General features: G+C 41.2%; 1 protein-coding gene across 3 annotated transcripts; it reads right to left on the bottom strand.

The window, feature by feature from the left end:
• Positions 1 to 8,302: 8,302 nt before the first annotated feature.
• Positions 8,303 to 21,162, bottom strand: TM2D3 (TM2 domain containing 3). Of its 3 annotated transcripts, none has more exons than XM_025918934.2 (6): positions 21,022 to 21,162; positions 20,490 to 20,582; positions 18,753 to 18,910; positions 13,071 to 13,245; positions 11,023 to 11,098; positions 8,303 to 8,874 (listed from the first exon to the last, which is right to left on the bottom strand). In XM_025918934.2, exons 1-6 carry the CDS (start codon positions 21,110 to 21,112, stop codon positions 8,709 to 8,711), a joined length of 759 nt encoding a protein of 252 aa, XP_025774719.2. In that variant the 5' UTR covers positions 21,113 to 21,162; the 3' UTR covers positions 8,303 to 8,708. The 3 variants fall into 3 exon arrangements, with proteins under 3 accessions (XP_025774719.2, XP_025774721.2, XP_086567516.1); XM_086711390.1 differs by having other exon boundaries at positions 8,858 to 8,978; XM_025918936.2 differs by lacking the exon at positions 20,490 to 20,582.
• Between the last annotated feature and the right edge of the window lie 1,024 nt (positions 21,163 to 22,186).

Here is a 22,186-nt window from a genome sequence, read left to right as displayed (position 1 = left end):
GTGAGATCATGACCTGAGTCAAAGTTGGACACTTAACCAACTGAGCCACCCAGGTGCCCTCCAAAAAAAAATTCTAAGGAAAGTTCTTCAGACAGAAAGGAAACCTGGAATGATGTTAGGAATGAAAGAGCTATGTAAAGGTTGTATTAGTTTTCTATTGCTATACAACTAGTCATCAGAAACTGGGAAGCTTAGAACAACACATGTGGGCTCAGGAGTCTGGGATGATTTAGTTGGCTTCTCTGCTTCAGGGTCTCAACAGGCTGCAATCCAAGTACCAGTGAGGCGGTTCCTTCTGGATCTTGGGGTCTTCTTCCAAGCTCCCATGGCTGTTGGAAGAATTCACTTCCTTGCAGTTATAGGATTGAAGCCCTCAGCTCCTAAGAGTCCAGTTCCTGGCCATATGGCCCTCCAAATATGTTCATCTCATAGCAACTTGCTTCTTCAAGGACTCCTGTGATTAGGTTACAGCCACCTGCAACAAGGCAATGTCAATCACTGCCAAAAGTGGTCCACTTTTGTCAGGGTGAAGTCAATGAAGCCTAGCAGGGAGCTGAACATGCTCCCCAACTTGTACCTACACACTACACCTAAATAGAAGGGTTTGAAAAAAAAAAAGAAAGAAGACCAAACAGGTCTCACAACACAATACTCAAAATGCCCAAGATACAATTAAAAAAAATCACCTGTCATATAATAATGAGGGTGATCACAACTTGAGTGAGAAAAGGTAATCCAAAGGTGCCAACACTGAGATGACTCAGATGTTGGAATTATCTGACAGGGATTTTAAAGCAGCAATAAGAAAAATGCTTCAATTATGAATACTCTGAAAACAAATTAAAAAATGCAAAATCTCAGCAAATAAACTGAAGATAAAAAAAGAACCAAAGGGAAATTATAGAACTAAAACTCAATAATTTATTTTTTTCAACGTTTATTTATTTTTGGGACAGAGAAAGACAGAGCATGAACGGGGGAGGGGCAGAGAGAGAGGGAGACACAGAATCGGAAACAAGCTCCAGGCTCTGAGCCATCAGCCCAGAGCCCGATGCGGGGCTCAAACTCACGGACTGCGAGAGCGTGACCTGGCTGAAGTCGGACGCTTAACCGACTGCGCCACCCAGGCACCCCATAAACTTCAATAATTTAAACTAAAACCTCACTAGACAGGCTCAATAGCAGATTTGAGATGAGTGAGGAAAGAATCAGTAAACTCAAAAACAGATCAATAGAAATTTCCAATATGAACAACCTGAGGAAAAAGACTAAAGAAATGTTTAAAAAGAACAGTGCCTCAGGAACCTATGGGACAATAAAATAAAATCTAACATTTGCATCATTAGAGTCTTAGAAGAGGAGAAAGTGTATGGGGCTGAAAAAATGAAGAAAAATGGTTAAAAATCATTTTTAAAAATTCAACAAATCTAAAAGCAAGCAGGAAAAGAGGGGAAAGAATGGAACAAATAGAAAACAAGTAACATGATGGCAGAGTTAAATCCAACCATATTGCTAGTGATGTTAAATGTAAATGGTCTAAAACCCCCCAATTAAACAGCAGAGATTGTCTAAGGTGTTTAATTGGGGGATTTATACAGCCAAATATATGCTGTCTAAAAGAAAATATACAAACATAGGTTACAAAAGTAAAAGGATGAAAAAAGATATACCCAACAAATACTAATAAAATAAAAGGAGAGGTGTTTATACTAATATCAGACAAACTAGACTTCAGAACAAGGAATATTAGCAGAGACACATCATGATAATAAAGGGGTCAATCCATTGAGAAGATATCACAGGTTCTCAAAAACTGAAACATAGAATTACCACATGATTCAGCAACCCACTCTGGTTATATACCCAAAGTAATTGAAAGCAGGGATTCAAACGAATATTTGTATAACCATGTTCATAACAGCATTATTCACAATAGCCAAATGTAGAAGCAGCCCAAATTTCTATCAACAGATGAATGAATAAACAAAATGTGGTATATACAAATAACGGTATGTTATTCAGATTTACAAAGGAATATAATTCTGACACATGCTACAATATGGGTAATCCTCAAAGATATTATGCTAAGTGACACACAAAAAAACAAATATTGTACAGTTCCATTTATAAGAGGTACCTAGAGTCATCAAATTCATAGACAGAAAGCAGAATGATGGTTGCCAGGGACTGGGGGAGGGGGAATAAGGAATTGTTTAATGGGTACAGAGTTTCAGTTTGGGAAGATGAAAAACTTCTGGAGATGGATGGTAATAATGGTTCTACAACAATATGAATGTACTTAATCCCACTGAATTAAGCACATAAGAAGGTAAAAATGCTATGGGGTGCCCGGTTTGCTCAGTTGGTTGAGCATCCAACTCTTGATTTCAGCTCAGGTCATGATCTCACGGTTCCTGGGTTTGGGCCCTGTATCAGGCTGTGGGCTGGCAGTGAGGATCCTGCTTGGTATTCTCTGTCTCCCTCTCTCTGCCACCCGCCACTCATGTGCACAGTCTCCCTCTCTCTCAAAATAAATAAATATTTTTTAAAATGGTAAATTTTGTTATATAAATTTTACAACTGAAAAAAAAAGAAGTCATCACAATCTTAAATGTGTATGCTTAACAAGAGAGTAACAGGTGACAGAACTAAAAAGAAAGATACATAAATCCGCCATTATAGTTGGAGATGACAATACTCCTCTGTCAATAATTGATAAAGTAAGTAGGTAGAATATTGGCAAGAATGTAGAAATCCTAAAAAAGTACTATCAACCAACTTGACCTAATTGACATTAATAAAACAATTAATTGGGAGAAGAATAATACATTCTTTTTAAGTATGTATTTAACATTATCATGACAGATGATATTTTGAGCCATAAAGGAAACCAATGAATTTAAAACAATTAATACAAATTTTATTCCCTGACCCCAATGAAATTCAACTAGAAATTTAAAAACGGTGTCTTGAAAATTCTCATATATTTGGAAATTAAATAGTACATTTTAAAATAACCCTTGGGGGGCGCCTGGGTGGCGCAGTCGGTTAAGCGTCCGACTTCAGCCAGGTCACGATCTCGCGGTCCGTGAGTTCGAGCCCCGCGTCGGGCTCTGGGCTGATGGCTCAGAGCCTGGAGCCTGTTTCCGATTCTGTGTCTCCCTCTCTCTCTGCCCCTCCCCCGTTCATGCTCTGTCTCTCTCTGTCCCAAAAATAAATAAAAAACGTTGAAAAAAATTAAAAAAAAAAAAAAGATCAGGGAGAAAAAGTTAAATAAATAACAACCACCATAAGGAAATTCTTTAAAAAAAAAATAATAATAAAATAAAATAAAATAACCCTTGGGTCAAAGAGGGAAACCAAATGACGACTTACAAAATACTTTTAATTGGACACAACAGAATTAGTGAGATATACCCAAAGTTTGGGGGGGCGGGTAGAATTTACAACATTAAATACTTATATTAGGAAATGAGAAATGGGGCACCTGGGTGGCTCAGTTGGTTAAGAATCCGACTCTTGATTTCATCTCAGGTCATGCTCTCATGGTTCATGAGTTCAAGCCCCACATGGGGCTCCATGCTGGCAGTGTGGAGCCTGCTTGGGATTCTCTCTCTCCCATTTTCTCTGCCCCTACCCTGCTTGCTCTCTCAAAATAAATAAACTTAAAAAAAAAGAAAGAAAAGAAAAGAAAAGAAAAGAAAAGAAAAAAGAAAAGAAAGGAAGTGTCTTGAATCAATGGCCCAAACTTCCACCTTAGGAAACTAGAAAAAAGTCAGGGAGTATTGCTTGTATTCTATGTATTTTTTTATATTTAGAGGCTAAAATTACAGTCTAGCTACTAAATGTAGTACTGGTTACTACCTTTTTCCCCTTCTCAACATGAACTCACATTTGCTGCCACATTTTTTTGCTGTGAAATGATTTCCTTGATCAGAAGCAATTTTGTGTGAAGCAGTAAACAAGATTACGGGAGGCAAACTTCATATCCACAATGTGTCTATATATACACTACAGGAAATTGCCATTTGTTTTTTAAAAATAGCTTTTTATATTTTATTTATATAAAATAGCTTTTATATTGAGATATAATTCATATATCATAAAGTCTACCAGCTTAAATATAACTGGCTCTTTTTCACTTTAGCACAGTGTTTTTGAGGTATGTCCATGTTAAAACATGTATCAGTACCCCACTCTTTTCTAAGACTGAGTAATATTCCATTGTATGGATATACCACATTTACTTCTGCCATTATTCTCAGGTGATGGATACTTGGGTTGTTTCCATTTTTTGACTATTATGAATAATGCTGCTAGGAACAAGTTTTTGTATGTGCACATATTTTCATTTTTCTTGTGTATATACCTAGGAGAATTGCTGAATCACGTGGTAACTCTGTTTTAAAAATTTAAGGGGTACTTCCAGGGGTACCTGGGTGGCTCAGTTGGTTAAGCATCTGACTTCGGCTCAGGTCATGATCTCACGGTTCATGGGTTTGAGCCCCATGTCAGTCTCTGTACCTCCTTCTCTCTCTCTCTGCCCCTCGCCTGCTCACGTTCTCTCAAAAGTAAATAAACATTAAAAAAAAATTTTAAGAACTTCCAGACTGTTTTCAAAAGTGGCTGCAATCATTTTATATTTCCATCAGCAATGTAAGAGGGTTCCAATTTCTCCACCTCCTCACTGATGCCCGTTATTGTCCTTTTTATTATAGTCCTTCTAGTGGGTGTGAAGCGGTGTGTCATTTCTTGTGTTCCTGTGTAATGTGGGCAACTTCATGAGATCATGTGAATAAGTTCCTATTTATTTTTTCTCTCTGAGCAGTTTGAAAGTCGTATTGTGCGTTCTATTCAATGTTTTGTGGTGTGACAGCGAGAGGTAAGGCAGGGAAAACTCAGCTTAAACTATCTTTGCTAAACTGGTCTCTTCATTGAGATTTGCTAAATGTTTTTTCTTCCCCTAGTTACTTAGTGCATTTCATGACCCATGGAGGTCATCTTGGGCTTTGGAGCCTTTCTCTGGTTCAGTGCAGAACCCTCAGATCCAGCAGAAAATCAGTCCTGGTTGTTCCCAAGTTCCCCCCTCCATCTCTTTCCAGAAATCCTTTCCACTGCCCTCTCGCAGTAACCGGGGAAAGATAAGGATATTCCCCTTGCCCCCAATCAGTCTGTTCCTCTTGTGAGTGGGTTCCTGAATTTTGCTGACTCACCAAGACCATTTGCCTGAGTAGCCTGGCACTTGAGCAATGTACTTTTTCTTCTCTTACCAGTTTTTGACATTTTTGACATTTGGTTAGGTCTTTTTCCTTGTTTGCTGATGGGTTGTTTGTTTTTTGCAGGAAGGAAGTGCTGGTTTTTACTGTATTGTGTTTGTGTCATCAGGCATTTGAAAGGGATGTGTTGTAACCCAGCTGCACTCCACCACTTTATGCAGTCTTAGCAATACTTTTAGGTATTTAAGCTTACTGCTGGAGATTCCCCATTATCCACTTTTTGAACAAACAGTTCCTGTGTGCCAAGCAGGGATCTCTAAGTGGAGCTATTGCACAGAACCAGAGCCCTACCATTGTGGAGCCTCTTAGTAAATTATGCCCAAGTGTCTCCACCAAAACATCGTTATTTTGCATAAAATTGTTTGTAGAAAACAATTTCAATTTTTGAAATCTAAGGATTTATACCAAATTCACCCAGGTTATAAAATTAACTCACATACCCCCTAACGTTCTGTGACACTTCCAGCAAATATGGCATGGTCAGAAAGGAAGCTTCAGAGCAGAAGTGAAGGAATCTGCCCTTCATTTTTAAGCACCTGATTGTTATATTTGAAAAGCTGCATCAGATACAGCTCGTGTTCCACTCGTTGCTTGTGGGATGGATTGAAATCATTTGCAAATTCCTTAGTTGATGATATGCCAAAAATAAAAGCGATTCTGGCAGAAAGTATTAAAGACTTGGGGCAAAGAGAAGACATTTTAAAATCTTGCAAGTATTAAGATCTTAAAAAAATCTTTTTATAAGCACCATGAACCAGAACTGTTCATCAGCAATTTGCAGAAACCAGATGAACACGGTGCTACAGCCAGTGTTTACTAAAAGCCAATTTCTGTGCATTATTACCTCCCTGCAGCCACCTCAACTGCAGTCCCTGTAACACCTCAAGTGTTTCAATACCTCTAACACACCCATGGCATTAACTCAGCAAATATATGAACCACTGTGCAAGACATTGTGCTCAGGACAATGGGGGAGATAGAAATAAATAACACAGCACCTGCCCAGGAGGAATTACTAAGGCGAGTAGGAAAGCCCAGACATAGCAAGGGAGAGATTCTTAAGACGAGGTAGTGACATATGGCATGCTGCAGTGATAAATTCTAGATTTCCAGAGAACCCTCAATAGAGGATGAGGACTGACAGGGTCTCCACCCATGTAAAGCTTCCTTAATTGTTCCTTGACAGAGCTCACAGCACACAGGACTACAGCCTGAAGGTCAGATCCAAATGACCTTTTTGCTGCTAGCAGAGGCCCATGGAATTTTCTAGAGATCACACCCACCTTCTGTGGTATCCTTTGAAAGTAATTTTATTAGTTTTTTATGGGCCACATGAGTTCATCATTCATAAATTTGTTTAAACTGTATTTGGAAATCTCATTTTCCTGCTAGTTGTATATCTCAGAGGCCCTCGGCTCCACCGAATCCTGGGTAGGAGGCATCCCAGATTTACTTATATTTTTTAGGTCCCAAAGTATCCTCTTGTCAAGGTTTCTTAGGACTTTAGAACAATTTCATTTGTATGTCTCCTTTCGTGGATTCTGCAGCTTTCAGTTTTCATCTCTCAGACACTGGAACTTCCTAATTTAACTCAGGCCCCAAAGCCATAAAGATGGTCAACTGTCAAAGCAGCTGCTGCCTACTTTCTCCATGAGCACGGTGCACAGCCAGCCACTCCTGGTAGTTCCCTGGCTCCTCGTGTGGTCGCTCAACAGGGAAATGCCAGAGAGTCTCTTCCGCATAGAGCTACTCTGGAGGAGACTCGGGGAATTTTTTGTAATAGGACTAATATATTAGTCCCTCTTTTCTAAGTTTATCTATTTTTTGAGAGGGAGGGAGGGAGGGAGGGGAGGGAGGGAGAGACAGAGAGTGAGTGGGGAAGGGGCAGAGAGAGAGGGAGAGAGAGGATCCCAAGTAGGCTTTGTAGTGTCAGCGCACAGCCCAACTTGGGGCTTGAACTCATGAACTGTGAGATCATAACTTGAGCTGAAATCAAGAGTCCACACTTAACTGGGCCACCCGGGTGCCCCAGGGGAAATTTTTAATAGTTAGCAAAGGGGCTGTTTCCTTATAGGGACAGAACCTCTACTAAAGAAATACTGGCTCAACCAAGAGTCTCATATATCCATGACAGATAAGAAAGTGGGTTTCCCCAGAAAAGAAAGGTCCATGCAAACTGCGCTAATTCCATCTGGAAGCACTGCACCAAGCTCTGTGGTCCTAGGAAAGAAGTTAACATCTGCTGTTTTTGGAAACATAATGGAAATGCGCCACCTAGTGACCACAGATGGAACCGCTACTTTTCAAAAAAAAAAAACCCAAAACAAAAAACCCACCTTGGCTGAAGATTCTGAGCTTCCAAAGAAGCCCATTCTTAACTGGCAGGTTATCACACCAAAGTGATTCAATACCCTTGTATTTTATAGGTAAACTATAATTAATAATCTTGTGAAGAAAATGTTTTTTTTTTTCCTCATGAGATTTATGGAGACATTCTGAAAAATATTTTATAGCTTCTAGATCAGATAGGCTGGTTATCTATCTTCTAGCTATTAACATAAATGTTTAAAAAGTCAGATACTCAAGTTTGAAAGGAAAAAATGCTAAGAATTTTTTAATGTTTCAAAGGAAACCTTGAATAAACTGCATTTGCAATAACTTTTTCTTTCCATTAAAGGGTCTACAAACAGATTTATAAAGACTCAAAAACACTTTTTAACACTTCCACTGTGTCAATAAACCAGCCAATTATGAATATATCTGTTGAAATGGAGTAAGGCTCTGGAAAAGAAATATTTTACCTCAACAACAGTTATGATTACTTAAGATCGTATCTTAATACAGAAAACAGTTCTACATGCTTCTTAAAGTAACTTGTAATTATTTTAATTTTTTTGGTGCTCTTGCAAATACGTGACTAACAAAATTCAAACCACAGCAACTACACGTAAGAGTTCTGTGGTTTACTTCAAGCATCTGTATATAAAGAACCAAACTACATAGATAGACACTGCAAAACTTATAGGTGAAGTTTAGGTTAGACAACTTTATTAGCTAAAGAACAAAAACACGTTCCACTTTCTGCAATCACAGCTGAAAACGCTTTTCAAGGAGATCCAAGGATGTATGGACTTAAACAATCTGAAATTAAAGTCATAGATATTCAGTAGATTCTCAATCACTGCATTTGTTCTAGTTTAAGTCAGTTTAAATTTTTTCATAGAAAAAAACAGATTTCAGGCAAGTAAAAACAAATTCCAGATAAACATGGTTCGGTGTTTTTTTTTTTTTTATTATTATTTTACCTTTATCAAGGCAGGCAAAGTACAGATGCTGTACATTAAAAACATACAAATACATTACTCACAGCACATCAACTCCTACAGGCAAAGAGACTGGGAAGCACTGCTCCTCTGAAGCTCGGAGCCGCAGCTAAATGTACAAGGAGCCATCTGCTGGTCCCACGTAGCCAACGCCAATCAGCAAGACGTCTATCAGCGTCCATATCCCCAGGCCGCCGAAGCTGAAGAGCTTGCCAAGGCCTTCCCGCCACTGACCCAGGTAGAAACGGTCAGCGCCAAACCCCCCGAGGGTGATGCTGCAACAGCAAACAGGAAGGGGGTCCATCAGCCATACCCCCCAGGGTAGCTCAAAAATGGCACAGAGTCGCACTTGTAAAAGGGCCTCAAATGATCACAACCCCTGATGAGAACACAAACATACAACGTCAAATAATCATGGGCCAGAAGACTGTTTTAATGTCAAAAGGAGGGGCGCCTGGGTGGCTCAGTCGGTTAAACATCTGACAGCAGCTCACTAAGGTCATGATCTCGTGGTCCAGGAGTTCGAGCCCCACGTTGGGCTCTATGCTGACAGCTCAGGGCCTGAAGCCTGCTTTGGATTCTGTATCTCCCTCTCTCTCTGCCCCTCCCTGCTCGCGGGTGCACGTGCACTCTCTCTCTCAAAATAATAAACATTAAAAGAATTTTTAAAAAAGCCAGAAAGTAAAAAAATTTTTAGCTATACTGAATCTGAAGTTCATCTTCTGAAGAAAAGTAATCCGTCTCATTGCTTTTTCATCTAGAAAATGGCATATCCAGAACAAAGCAGGGAGCCAGTCCAACAGGAAGTACACGGACAGAGTCAGGAGGTGGTGTCATCATGAAGCAGCCCAACACCTCCTGACTATCCCAGATCAAGTCGCCTGAGCTCTGTCACTCATCTCCAAGCAATGAGTGTCGAGAATAAGTGACTTTAAGGTTCCTCCAAATTCTAAGATCTAATGCTATTCAGACAACTTCTCGTTGTGCTTCTTTTAAATGTTTCATCATGGAAAATTTCAAGCCATGTAAGAGTAAGAAGAGAAGAGAGCAGTACCCATGACCCAGCTCCAACAATTCTCAGCATGTGGTCAACCCTGTTTCACCCGTACTCCCACCCCCCCAACCCCCGCATTGGAGTACTTTGAGGTAAACCCTGGACATTCTCCCATTCAGGGAATATTCTGAAAGAAATGATGCTGAGCTCTGAGCAGAAAACTATTCTTACATTTTAAAAGTCAAGCTGTTAAATGTACCATGGTAATTTAAGATGTTAACAATCTTGGGGCAACCAGTTGAGAGGGGGACAGGAACAATCACTGTAACTTTTCTGGAAGTCTGAAGTCATTCCAAAATAAAACATTTACTTAAACAAAAAGTCAGTTGTCAGTTTTCATTTGAACCACTGCTGACAAAGACCCTGGCCAGTTAACAAATCTCGTTTTTGTTGTATCTAATTTTCTATTTTGGACGTTTACTTTCCAGCTGTGACTTCCTGCCAGGCAGGATCTGGTCTCTCCTCAGCCCAAACCCTAAAGCAGTGGTTCTCACAAAGCAAGGGGCTTTGCTAAGGGGCAACTTAGCAGTATCTAGAGACACAGGAGTGCTACTGGCATCTAGTAGGTGGAGTTCAGAGATGCTAACCACCCTACTGTGCACAGGACGGTGCCACAACAAAGAATTATGTGGCCCGAAAGTCAACAGTGATGAGGGTCAGAAACCTAGCCCACATCACACAGGCCACAGGGTCTCAAGCTTTAATGCTAAACCTTCAACTGTAGGTGCCCCGACTTTTAATTAGTGAATTGTTTAACCAGCATCCCACCTGCCTTCCCACTGAGGGAAAGAATTGGTACAATTTTTTCCCCCAAAGCTGTTGAAAAGTTTCACAAATTCAAGCACATTTTAATGTTAAAATTGTAAGTCCGTGCTTATCTCTGGATGGTGGAATTACAGGTGATTTTTAGTGTTTTATTTGGTCATTTTCAATTTTTCCAGTTTTACTAAAAACCGAGTACTGGGTAGGTATCAGTTTTTATAATAAAGGAGGAAATTACTAAAAATTAACGCTATGAATCATAAACCTATCCATCCGAAATAGCATATAGCATTTTTGCTGAATCACAATACATTCAGGATGGGGAAACCATGACTGGTTCTAATTATCTATAATAATGATTCGGTAAGTCATCTCAAAAAGTATGCAGGCATCCTGGGAGAAAGGCTAACATCCTGCCATTAAATTCCATAAAGGGACTGGTCTGATCATCTCACTAACCCCATGCAGCTTCATTTCCTAGGCCTAGCCAACAAATGTGAAAGAATCTGAGTGAAGGAGGAACTCGGCTGAGTTCAATGTATGGAAGATTCCACTGATCCCAATGGAACCCAAATGGCACCCTCAACTTACCAGTAGCCACGCTTACCTCAGAGCCAGAGCAGTAGACCACTTATAACCTCCAGTCCAGTTGCAGTATAGCATTTTTGGAAAAGTACGGTTACCTTAAAAAAAGGGAAAATACTCTACATTAGAAACATGGGTAAACAAATACTCTTACACAGAGACTAATGGCCTTGTAATGTGAAACCTAAAAATCAACTCTTTATGGTAATTAAAGTTTGCCACGGTCAATGGTAGAAAGAAAGTCCTTACCATCTCTAAGCATACATTTAATATTTAATCAGAGAAGGAAGGATTACAGTTTGAAGTATGTGAAACGCCCTACCAGCTATCAAGGCTTCAGCGAAGTTTAGGGTCAGACAGTGTGGTACTGAAACAGACAAATCAAGCAATGGGAAAAGGAGAGAGCCCAGTGTCCCCGCCCCCTCCCCGACACACACACACACACACACACACACACACACACACACACACACACTCTCTCTCTCTCTCTCTCTCTCTCTCTCTCTCTCTCTCTTCCTGTGGGAGACAGGGCACACGCAGACTGGCCTAGACACTCGGGAGACAACTGGCTATCCACGTGGGGAGAAAAGTAAACCTGCATCTACTTCACACCACATTCCCAACACCAATTCCAGGTGGATTACAGACCTATATGTGAAAGGCCAAACTTCCAACTTTCAAAAGAAAATATAGGAAAAAAAAAGGGCTATGAAAGGCTAATAACTTCAACTAACTAAAATTTTCAAGTTCTACTAAAAAAAAAGTCAAGTTCTATTCAAAAGACACACACACAAAGTGGAAAAACTAAAAATCTGGGAAAGGGTTTTAGGAACACCAAAAGGTTATTATCCAAAATATAAAAGAATTTCCAGAAATTTTTAAGAAAAAGACAAAACTTATGAACAGTAAGTACTGGAGAACATGTCGATTAAGAATAGTTATGTACCAGGGCATCTGGCTGGCTCAGTGGGCTAAGCATCTGAGTCTTGATTTCGGCTCAGGTCATGATCTCAAGGTTCATGGGTTCAAGCTGAGCCCCTGTCGGGCTCTGCGCTGACAGCACAGACTCTGCTTGGGATTCTCTCTCCCTCTCTCTCTGCCCCTCCTTTGCCCTCTCTCTCAAAATAAATACATAAACTTAAAAAAACAAAAAAAAAAGGAACAGTTAGTTATGTACCAATAGTGGGAATGTAAATTGTTAAAACCATTTTGGAAAACAGTACATGCTAGAGAGTATATGCTACACAAACTTGTGCACACCTGCAACCAGGAGAGGATACGTACAAACACTTTAAAAGCACCACAATCTGTGAGAGCAAAAAACTGTAAATAATCCAAATACACAGGAGAATGGATAAACTATGATACAATTTCACAGTGGATATTATACAGAAGAAAATAAATAGATAAAACACATGGATGAATCTTAGAGACATGATGTTGAGAGGAAAAAAGAAACTACAAGAAGATCATAAACAGACTATTATTTTACAAAAGTCTAAAAACATGCATCATTGAATAATATATCACACTATATTTTGTTATATACAAGTGACAGAACTATACAAAATGTAAAGCAAAGGAAGTGGGATGATGATGAAAAGAAAATTCACCAGGGCAGTCACCTCTTGAGAGAAGGTAGGGCACTGGGTGCAGGAAAAGCACTCAGGTAGTTTCAGTGGCATCAGACTGTTTTAGTTGTTAATTTGGGTGAAATGCTATTACTATACATCAGGCTTTATACCTTACACATTTTTTTCTTGTTTGTTCAAATATTACATTTTAAAAGATAAGAGAATTACAAGTTTTCTAGGTTTTTTTTAGTTCATTGAGTTTATTTATTTTTCAGTTGACATATGATGCTGTATCAGTAATTCAACAACGATCTGTTAAGCTGTTCTCACCACAAGCGTAGCTACCGTCTGTCGCCACTGAGTTTATTAGTGAGGCTTGGCATAACTAATAAATGTTTCTGATTAGACAACTGAATTGTCTAATTGCTAATTAAAGTTCCACATGCAAGCTTAAAGGAAAGTTTTCTGCTCACGAACTTCGCTGAACCCCACTTACCCAAGCAGTGAATGTGGTCCCGCACCGTGCAGTTGGCAGTGTAGCGTTGCCGAGGACAGGACACGGTCATGCAGCTGGTGGAGTTGGAACACTCATAATCAGTTTCTGGAAGCTGCCAGCAAAACCTGCAAGTCATGTTGATGACAAAGTTCTTTTGGGATTTGAAGTCTTGATCCTAGATGCCCAAGGACGTAAAATGAATCAATCATCATATAGCAGTTAATATGCCAATAAAAATACAAGGCACAAAGCTTCTAAAAGACTTCTCCTCCTGGTAGAAAGTGCAGAAAAACAGGTACAAACCAATATGTGTGCAAAACAAATGTATATGGTATGATCCTATAGTCATGAAAATATACACCCCAAAACATATACCTAAGGGAAAAAAATCTACATAAAGTTACATCAAAATAACAACAGTCATTCCAGGATGGTAAGATTATTTTACCACTTTCACTTGTATAATTTTTCATAATGAGCATGTGTACTTTTGTAATACAACAAAAAGGGGGGGTGTATTTTATCAAGCCAGAGTCACAGAGAGCTGGAAGGATGGATGAGTACATCTGTTCAAGGTCACTGAGCTGCAAGTGATGTGTAGAACCCATGTTCCCCAACTCCAGTCCGATGCTCCCAGGAGTACAACACAGATGGGCTACCGAGTCTCAAATCAAGTCTCAAATCTCCACTATGGCCCAGTACCACAGGGCTGTTACCACTGCTCACATCTCTACTGGGTAAGCACTCAACTCAGAACCACACTCAACAAAGGTTCACTGTTGGTGCTAAGCTTTTAAGACCAGAGGGTTTTTCACTTTGATTTAAAAAAAAATCATTATTTTGTTTTCTGCTTGTAAGAGTAGGACATGCACTATGTGTGTTGCACATTTGGAACTTACAAGAAAAAACCTGTAACCTCCCCAGAGTGAACCACTTTCAATCTTTCCTTATTTCTTCTGGTAATATAGATTTATGTAAGTGCAATTATACTGAAATCATTTCGTATCCTTTTCCCCCCATTTGACATTACACTGCAATATATAATTTCCAAAATCATTTTTAAATGGTCAATCACCTCTGGAGGTATCAATTTATTAATTTTTTTCATCAACGCAAAACTGCTTTTGTGAATAGCATCCAAAACTGGGTAAGGCACCACTTGACTTAGGCAATATTGTTTTATGTATCTAGTGATACAGTGATAACACATGCTTATCAACTGTTATTTATATTTATTTATTTTTAATGCTATTTTTGACAGAGAGTGAGCAGGGGAGGGGCAGAGAGAGAGGGAGCCCACAGAATCCAAAGCAGGCTCTAGCCTCTGGACTGTCAGCACAGAGCCTGATGTGGGGCTCGAATTCTCGAACCCCGAGACCATGATCTGAAACAAAGTCAGACGCCTAACTAACTGAGCCACCCAGGTGCCCCTTGTTATCAATTGTTTTTTAAAAACTAGACAATACATGGGGGTGCTTGGGTGGCTCAGTTGGTTAGGCGTCTGACTTCAGCTCAGGTCATGATCTCACAGTTCGTGAGTTTGAGCCCTGCGTTGGCCTCTGTGCTGATAGCTCGGAGCCTGGAGCCTGCTTCAGATTCTGTGTCTCCCTCTCTCTCTGTTCCTCCCCCACTCACGCTCTCTCTCTCTCTCAAAAATAAATAAATAAAAAAATAATTAAGAATAATTATTAAGAATAAGAATAAATAATAATAAGAATAAATAATTAAGAATAAGAATAAAAAAAGAATTAAAAAAAATCCCAACAACTAGGCAATACATGTGGTACAAACTCCCAGACAGGACAGGAGCGAGGAGGAAGCTGGTCCAGCCCAGCCATCAGCAGCCACTGCCCTCTCCAGCAGCAAGTGCTGCTTAGCCTCTGGCCTTCCAATGAATCTATTCTACGCATGAGCATGTTTATGTCACATATATTTCTTTATTTTTTAAATTTAAGTTTCCACTGATATTTACTTTTCACTTAATTTTGTAGCTATCAGTAAATAGCTCAAGATCTGCTTCATTCTTTTTAGCAGCTGCTATTTATTTCATTTCATAATGAGTCATAAACAGTTCTCTCTTGGACATTTAGCTTGTTTTAAATCTTCCGTCTAGGTGAACAATGCAGCTAAGAATATCCTCAGGCATATTTGTTTGTAACCACGTACAGTATCTGTGAGATAAATTTCTAGATAGGGAACTGCAGTCACAAGTTCTATATATCTGTAGGTTTCATACATATGACAAGTGCCTACATAAGAGGCTGGCCATCTGCCTACCCACTAACAAGATAGGAGTGTCCCTGGCATCCTCACGAACTCACACTGTTGCTAAGATTTATTACTTTCTTGCCACCTGGTAAGTTTAAAAACACATGCATTTTTATTGCTTTAATTACAAGGAAAATTAAATAGTTTTTTTCGTGTGTTGAAAGCCCATTTACCTTTCCTTTCCTATGAACCATCTACTTATGTCCTAATACCATTTTTCTATAGGACTGTCATCTCTTTCTCATTTGCTTTTAGGAAATCTTTTTTTTTTCTTTTATGTTTATTTTGAGAGAGAGAGCATGTAGGGGAGGGGGAGGAGGAGGAGGAGGAGGAGGAGGAGGAGGGGGGAGAGAGAGAGAGAGAGAGAGAGAGAGAGAGAGAGAGAGAGAGAGAGAGAAGAGGAGAGAAGAGAGGATCCCAAGCAGGCTCCACACTGTCAGCACTGAGCCCTGATGCAGGGCTCGAACTCAAGAAACTGAGATCATGACCTAAACTGAAATCAAGAGTCAGAAGCTTAACCAACTTGAGCCATCCAGGCGTCCCTGGAAATGTTTAATGCGTTATTTGTCACCCATGTTAGAAATGGTTTTTTTACTTAGTTTGTCATTGATCTTTTGCCTTTATGCTTTTTTAGGTCATTTTTAGTAGTCAAATGTATCAATTTGTTCTTTTACGGCTTCTAAATTTTACTTCATACTTAGGAAACTATTCCTTTTGAGATGATAACAAAACAATCTCAAGCTTTCTCTGCTACCTCATGGTTTCCTTTCATCACCTTAAATCCCTGATCTTTCTGAAGTTTATTTTTAACAAAATAGGGATTCCACTTTTTTCCACACAGTGACCCAGGCATCCCAGCACCGACTGCACCTGCCTGCTCCTCAGGAAAGAACGGACCCCTTCAAAAGCTGATCTATAGGAAAAGTTATCTGTTACCTTTCCCTCTGTGAAACAGCTGTCATTACTTAGAATCCAGAACCCATCAGAAGGAATTATACTGCTTCAGATACACTGGCAGACTGATCACTTCTCCAAGTGATACAAAACTGCATTTCTGACAAGCACATTTCCAGCTGACCTCAACTGGCTTGATGGTTGCCATTACAACTGGAACAGGAGGGGTTGGCAGGAGTTGCTGGATTTTTACATTCATTTCTATAAAAGAATCCAGATGAGATTCCCTTAGCCTGGGAGTCCCTAGTCAGTATGCATGGAGAAGGACTCGAAGAGTTAATTTTTTTTTCCATTAAGTTCAAAATAAGAGGGGGCAGGAGGCACCTGAGTGCACGCACATGCCAGTGAGAGAAAACAAGGATTTGCAGGTGAAGGTCGTGGATTATTTCTTTCTGAAACAGTAACTCAGTTACCAAGAAGGGACCCTACAGATCTTCATTAACAAACAAGTTAAAAACACATGACTTGTCATGGACAGCCTGGCGACAGCAGTCCTAAGACTCATGTCTCCAGGTAGTCAATTCGTGCATTTTACCACTCTCTAGTTTTCAGAACAGACCAAAAAACTCCCTTGGCGGCAGACTTCAAATTCTACACCTGACAACCAGGCAGCTGCAATTTTACAGGACTCACTATTATTGGCTAATAGAGGAGGCAGGTGATGTGAATTCCTCTGGAGAAGAAAAGAAAAAAAATCCCACCCAGCCCTGGTGAGGGCTGTACCAGGCACCATGACCAAGGAGTTCCAAAACTTCCCTAAGCTTTATAATTTCTCTACCTTTGTTATTTTTTGATATCTGCTGCCATTTTCTACTAAATGAAACCGTTTGTTTTTGGAACATCTAAAGAAGAAAGAAATTGAGAAGTATGTCTTACTCTGTAACCAGTTTTCGGAGATGAAAGTCAAAGCAGCTGAGGCAAACAACAAAGGAGGCTAATTCTGGACAAGTTCCCCTTCAGAGTCTTTCCATTTTTCAGTAAGTAGCTACTATCTGTCAGACCCACGAGACATAAATTTTTTTTGTACTTTTTATACTTGATTAGAGTTGTCACACAACGTTACATTAGTGTCCGGTGGAGATAAAAATCTTTAAAGCCTTCAAATAAAGAAGTTTAGCCAGACTGCATTTAAGACACAGTAACAAAGACTAATAATTCAAGGGCAGTCATCAAGACTATCTGACTCAATTTTCAAGTGTGCTGATACAGTATACAAAATGGTAACGTGTTTATAAAAAAACAAATTCAGACAACGACAGCGTAAAATCTCATTTCCCCTATGAAGTGAAGCCTTCCTCACTCCCTTTCTGATACTAGACTTCATCAGGAAAATTACAGAAAGAGTCTAGGGGTGGAAGGAACTTTCCAATCTAGCCCTCCACAGATTAAGTTCCAAACAACGCAGTGGGAAGGAACCCTGCTCAAGCGACAAAAATGCTAGAACTGCCAGGTCAAAAGAGATCTGCAAAAGAGGACATAGTATGGAATCCGTTCCTTCCTTCTCAACAAGTTCCCAAAAACAGGGTTCCATGGACACATGTTAGAAAAAGCTGTTCTGGGCCCATCCGCTCATTCATCTTATTTAACAAGAAACAGATTAATAAATACTGCAGCGAGTTACGGCAGGGTCAAGAGTAAAACACTACTTCATTATTCGTTTTTAGTCTTCATCTCACCCAGACACGAGGACTGTCGCCCCAAACAAGGGAGTGTGCAATAATTTACCTGGTCCAGTTGTTAAAACTGCAGACACCAGAGTCTCCCTAACCTACTCACATTCAGCGGGTCTGGGGCTGTCTCCAGGAATGATTGTAACGGCAGCCAAAGTCAGGTAGCTCAGAAGCAGGTACCCCTAGAGAACTCTATGGAACACCAACTAGGAGAGCCTTTCTAGGCTCCTTCCTCTCTCTGTCAAAATGCAAGGAGACAGGATATAGGTGTGATGACTGTAACAGGGTCATTTCTAATAGGCCTTTTCTATTTCTGGCTTTCTCTAAGAAGTCTGATAACTGCTCCAATTTAATCTGTCAAAAAATTCCCATCTGGGGGCGCCTGGGTGGCTCAGTCGGTTAAGCATCCGACTTCAGCTCAGGTCATGATCTCGCGGTTCGTGAGTTTGAGCCCCACATCGGGCTCTGTGCTGACAGCTTGGAGCCTGGCGCCTGCTTCGGATTCTGTGTCTCCCTCTCTCCCTCTGCCCCTCCCCCACTCATGTTTGGTTTCTGTCAAAAATAAATAAATAAATATTTTAAAAAATTTGTTTTTAATTGCCAGGCAACCAAACCTTCCGTGGCAATGAAAGATTCAGTCTTCTGATCAAGTTGTCTTTGTTCCTAAAATATTACTTGTAGAATGCAGAGCACCTTCTTTCAGGATTTCCCCTACAGTCACATCTACACTATACTTATAACTTGAGGTTTACAATGAGTTCATTTAAAAGAATTAAGTTGCAGTACTTACAACACAGGTAACAGAAGGTTTGACTGTGCAGTCAAAAGTGACAGGCTTCCCATAGACACAGGAGTAATTTGTCCTGCATTCTACACAGTCTGCAGGAAGTCTGCTACACAAACCATTACTTGGACACTTCATCACATAAGGTGGGATATCAGTACTTTCTGTGAAAAGTAAGAGAGAAGCTCATTTTCATATAATATTGATCAGAATCCCAGGAGAATACAGTTTCCTAAGGTTAAGGGACATGGTTGCTAGCAATGAACTACTGGGCTGGAATGGAAAATGCACGGAGTTGGGAGTCGGAGACACCTGCAGTTCAAGCAAAGTTCTGCCAACCAAGCTGTGTGACCTGATGCAACAACAGTTCAACAGCTAAGTAAAAAGGATTTAATTACTGCCCCCGCAAATGGGCATGAAAAGCAAAGGTGCTTATGAACATATAATGTAGACACAAAGCTAGGTGTAAGTTAGGGCCTCAGAAAAATCTACTCTAACAAGATGAACAATTAAAAGTTTAGCAATGGCAAAGTTTGTTCAAGATCACAGAGGGAGTGACAAAATTGGAACAACCCAAACCCGTTTCTAATCCAATATTCTTTTCACCTGAATTCACGAATTTGGTAATTACACCACTGACCCTTTAAGCGAATCAAACAGTACAATAACGGTACCAACTTTGGAAAATGTTCTCTGTCGTTATTCCACATTGGTACTTCAATAAGCCATGATTTGCAGGTAATAAGGAAATTTAAGTTTCAGATTACAAAGCTGAACATAGCCCTCTATATTAGTAACTGGTTCACTGGGTTGCAATTTTTCCCCCAGCCAGCCTTGCTGGGAGTAAAATATATTTATCAATTAAGAGAGGATCAAATTGCAAGTATTCTTGGGGAGGAAGAGAGGCTTTCAAAAACATCCAAAAGAATAAAAAAAATTTTGTGCTCTATAATTTTAGATTCAAGAATGGTGCTGTCTTGTCGTGATCTTTACATCCATATAAGAATCAGTAAAACACCTCTGCCAGTTTCAATTCATTGAAATAATGGAACTGTAAAGGGATGACCTATAGAGATAAAGGTTCTGTTAAGCAAAACACACTAATACTCATTTAAAACTGGTCCCACTTAAAGTCACTGAATTATGTGGGCAATTCTACAAATATCATTTTTCTTTTCTTTTATTCGATTATTTTTGGGGCTGGGAATTGGAAACTTAGAAATCACAAAGCCCAAAAGACTTTAGAGGGCCAGGCTAACCTCACCACCCTAAAGACAAGGAAAGTGAATCCTGAAGGGTAAATAATTTGCTCAAACTTCCAGTAGTTCAACCAAGCAGACTGAGACTCCAAGTCTTAGTCCCTCTCATCCTTCCATTTCACACAGCCTTGGGAGGAACCTTTAATATCCAACATCAGGAACGGGGTATAAGAAGAAAAAGAAATTTTCTGAAGGGAAAGAAGCATTGGTTGAAGGTGATCTTGATGAACGAGGTGGCAAAATAATAGAGAGATAGAAATGAGGAATGTGGAATTGGAAAAAGAGATGTGGCTGGAATGTCAAAAGGAATTGCAATATCAAGACAGTCAACAGAATACATCTGGGTAGCTGTCTTTAGTTCACATAACCTAAAATACAATAAAGAGTTCAAAAAAATGGAAAGTGATTTTTATCTTAAAAAGAGGAAGAAATAAACCACTAGATATAAATACACACATTTACTAGAATAGAAAATATCTAGTACCTGCTGCCCTGGGAACTACTGTGAAAGTACGTGTTGGGCCCGGATCCTTTATTGACTGAGCCAGCGGCTGCGACTGCTCTAAATTTAAGGATCCTACAATTAGAGAAACATGTTATCCTGGGATATGAAAACCTTGGTTTGTGTGCTTAAGACGCAAGGTCCACACCAGGCCCGTAACTGCTCAGAAAAACTCACAGCTTGACGACCCAGAAAACTAAACAAAGAAACGCCAAATAGGGTCGACACCTATTTAGATCAATAGGCAACTAGGGAACAAAGCGTTGGTGTCGGGCTCCAGGTCCGCTTCCCCGGCCAACACCCGAGCCCTGGGTCTCCTGCTCGAGGGCTCCCTGGCCCAGCTCGGCGCCTCCGGGGTCCCGGGGCGGAGTGGGCGGCCAGGACCCGCCAGACGGAGCTACAGCGATCAGCCTCCGCCCTTCGCCCTCCGCCCACGGGCCTAGCGCGGACACCTCCCGCCGCTCCCGGGGTACCATTCAGCCGGACCCCGCGTGGACCCCGGCCTTTAACTCACCCCCGCCCGACAAGATGTAGAACTGGGAGAGGAACAACAGCACGCGGCAGAGGCGGAGCAGGACCCCCAGCTGGACGCCCGCCGCCACCATCTCGCCGGTGCGCGCGCACTTCCGGGCCACGAGGCGGGACTGGGCAGAGGGGCGGGGCGCCGGCGCGCGCGCCGTAGGGGCGTGTGCGAGCGCGGCCTCGGAGAGCCCAAGGCGCAGGCGCGCGGCGGGCGTTGCGTGGGTTCGGCTGGGCCGGGCAGCTGGCGTCTGGCAGGTGCGCGCGGACTTCCGTGTCCCGAGGCGGACTGGGCAGAGGGTTCCCGGGGCTGGGGTGGAGGTGGGGTAAGGTCGCGACGCCTAGAGGTTGTTTGCTTCCCTAGTGTACCCCATGCCCGCTGGACGAGGCGCTCGCTTCGCCTTCCTTGGCTAGCGACTGGCGAACGTCACCCGGGACCGAAATTCACACCTGAAGTGGCTGCAATCAGAGGCGGGCAAATTTGGGAAGTTGGCCACCATTTATATGGGCTGGCTGTGAGGTTGAAAACTGCTTTGTGCTCGGTACTCTGCGAAGGTTTTGATGATGTGTTTGATTTCATACTGAAAAGGTACTTATTGACAGATGAAGAAACTGTGGCACAAACCCAGTTGGGGAAGTGACCCCCAGGGTGTGGTAGGCAGCCCCAAAAGGACCCCCATTCCCTGTGTTGCCGACCTGATCAGTGCCCAGCTAGCATCTCTCTCTGGTCAGCTGTTGGTTTCATCACTAGCCAACTCCTTAAAGACATACATTACTTCCAGAAAGTTCCTCAGAGCCTGGGAGAGGACAGTAAGTATACCTGTCAAGTATTCAGGTCCAGAAGCACTGGGACAAGAACCCTGGGATGTGAAAGGAGGGTCCAAAGCATGAGCCCCTCCCTGGTGAAGGCCAGCCTTGGGGAGGGGAGCTGAACCCCAGGACTCTGGCTCCCTGCGTGCTCATAAGGCAGACTGTACCTATTTTTGTCACACTATTCTTTGTCCTGTGTTGCTGACCTGCGTTCCCCTTTTCCACCCACCTGGCCCGAAATTCTTTTGGGGGCCTCCTGACTCCCCATTCCCTCACTAGCCAGTTTGGATGAATGAAAAGAGTATATTGAATGGTGGCTGGCACACAATAAGACCTTAATAAATATTACC

Source organism: Puma concolor, chromosome B3 (genome assembly GCF_028749965.1).
Source record: "Puma concolor isolate L17-30 chromosome B3, mPumCon1.1.hap2, whole genome shotgun sequence".
In the NCBI taxonomy this organism is placed as follows: domain Eukaryota; kingdom Metazoa; phylum Chordata; class Mammalia; order Carnivora; family Felidae; genus Puma; species Puma concolor.
The sequence above is the reverse complement of the archived record's forward strand: the minus strand, read 5'-3'. Positions and strand labels throughout refer to the sequence as shown.

Coding starts and splice junctions, on each gene's coding strand:
- TM2D3 (XM_025918934.2), bottom strand. CDS start 21,112: ATGGTGGCGGCGGGCGTCCAGCTGGGGGTCCTGCTCCGCCTCTGCCGC. Junction 20,583..21,021: donor CTACATCTTGTCGGGCGGGG/GTGAGTTAAAGG, acceptor CTCTAATTGTAG/GATCCTTAAATTTAGAGCAG. Junction 13,246..18,752: donor AACCTTCTGTTACCTGTGTT/GTAAGTACTGCA, acceptor TTGGGCATCTAG/GATCAAGACTTCAAATCCCA.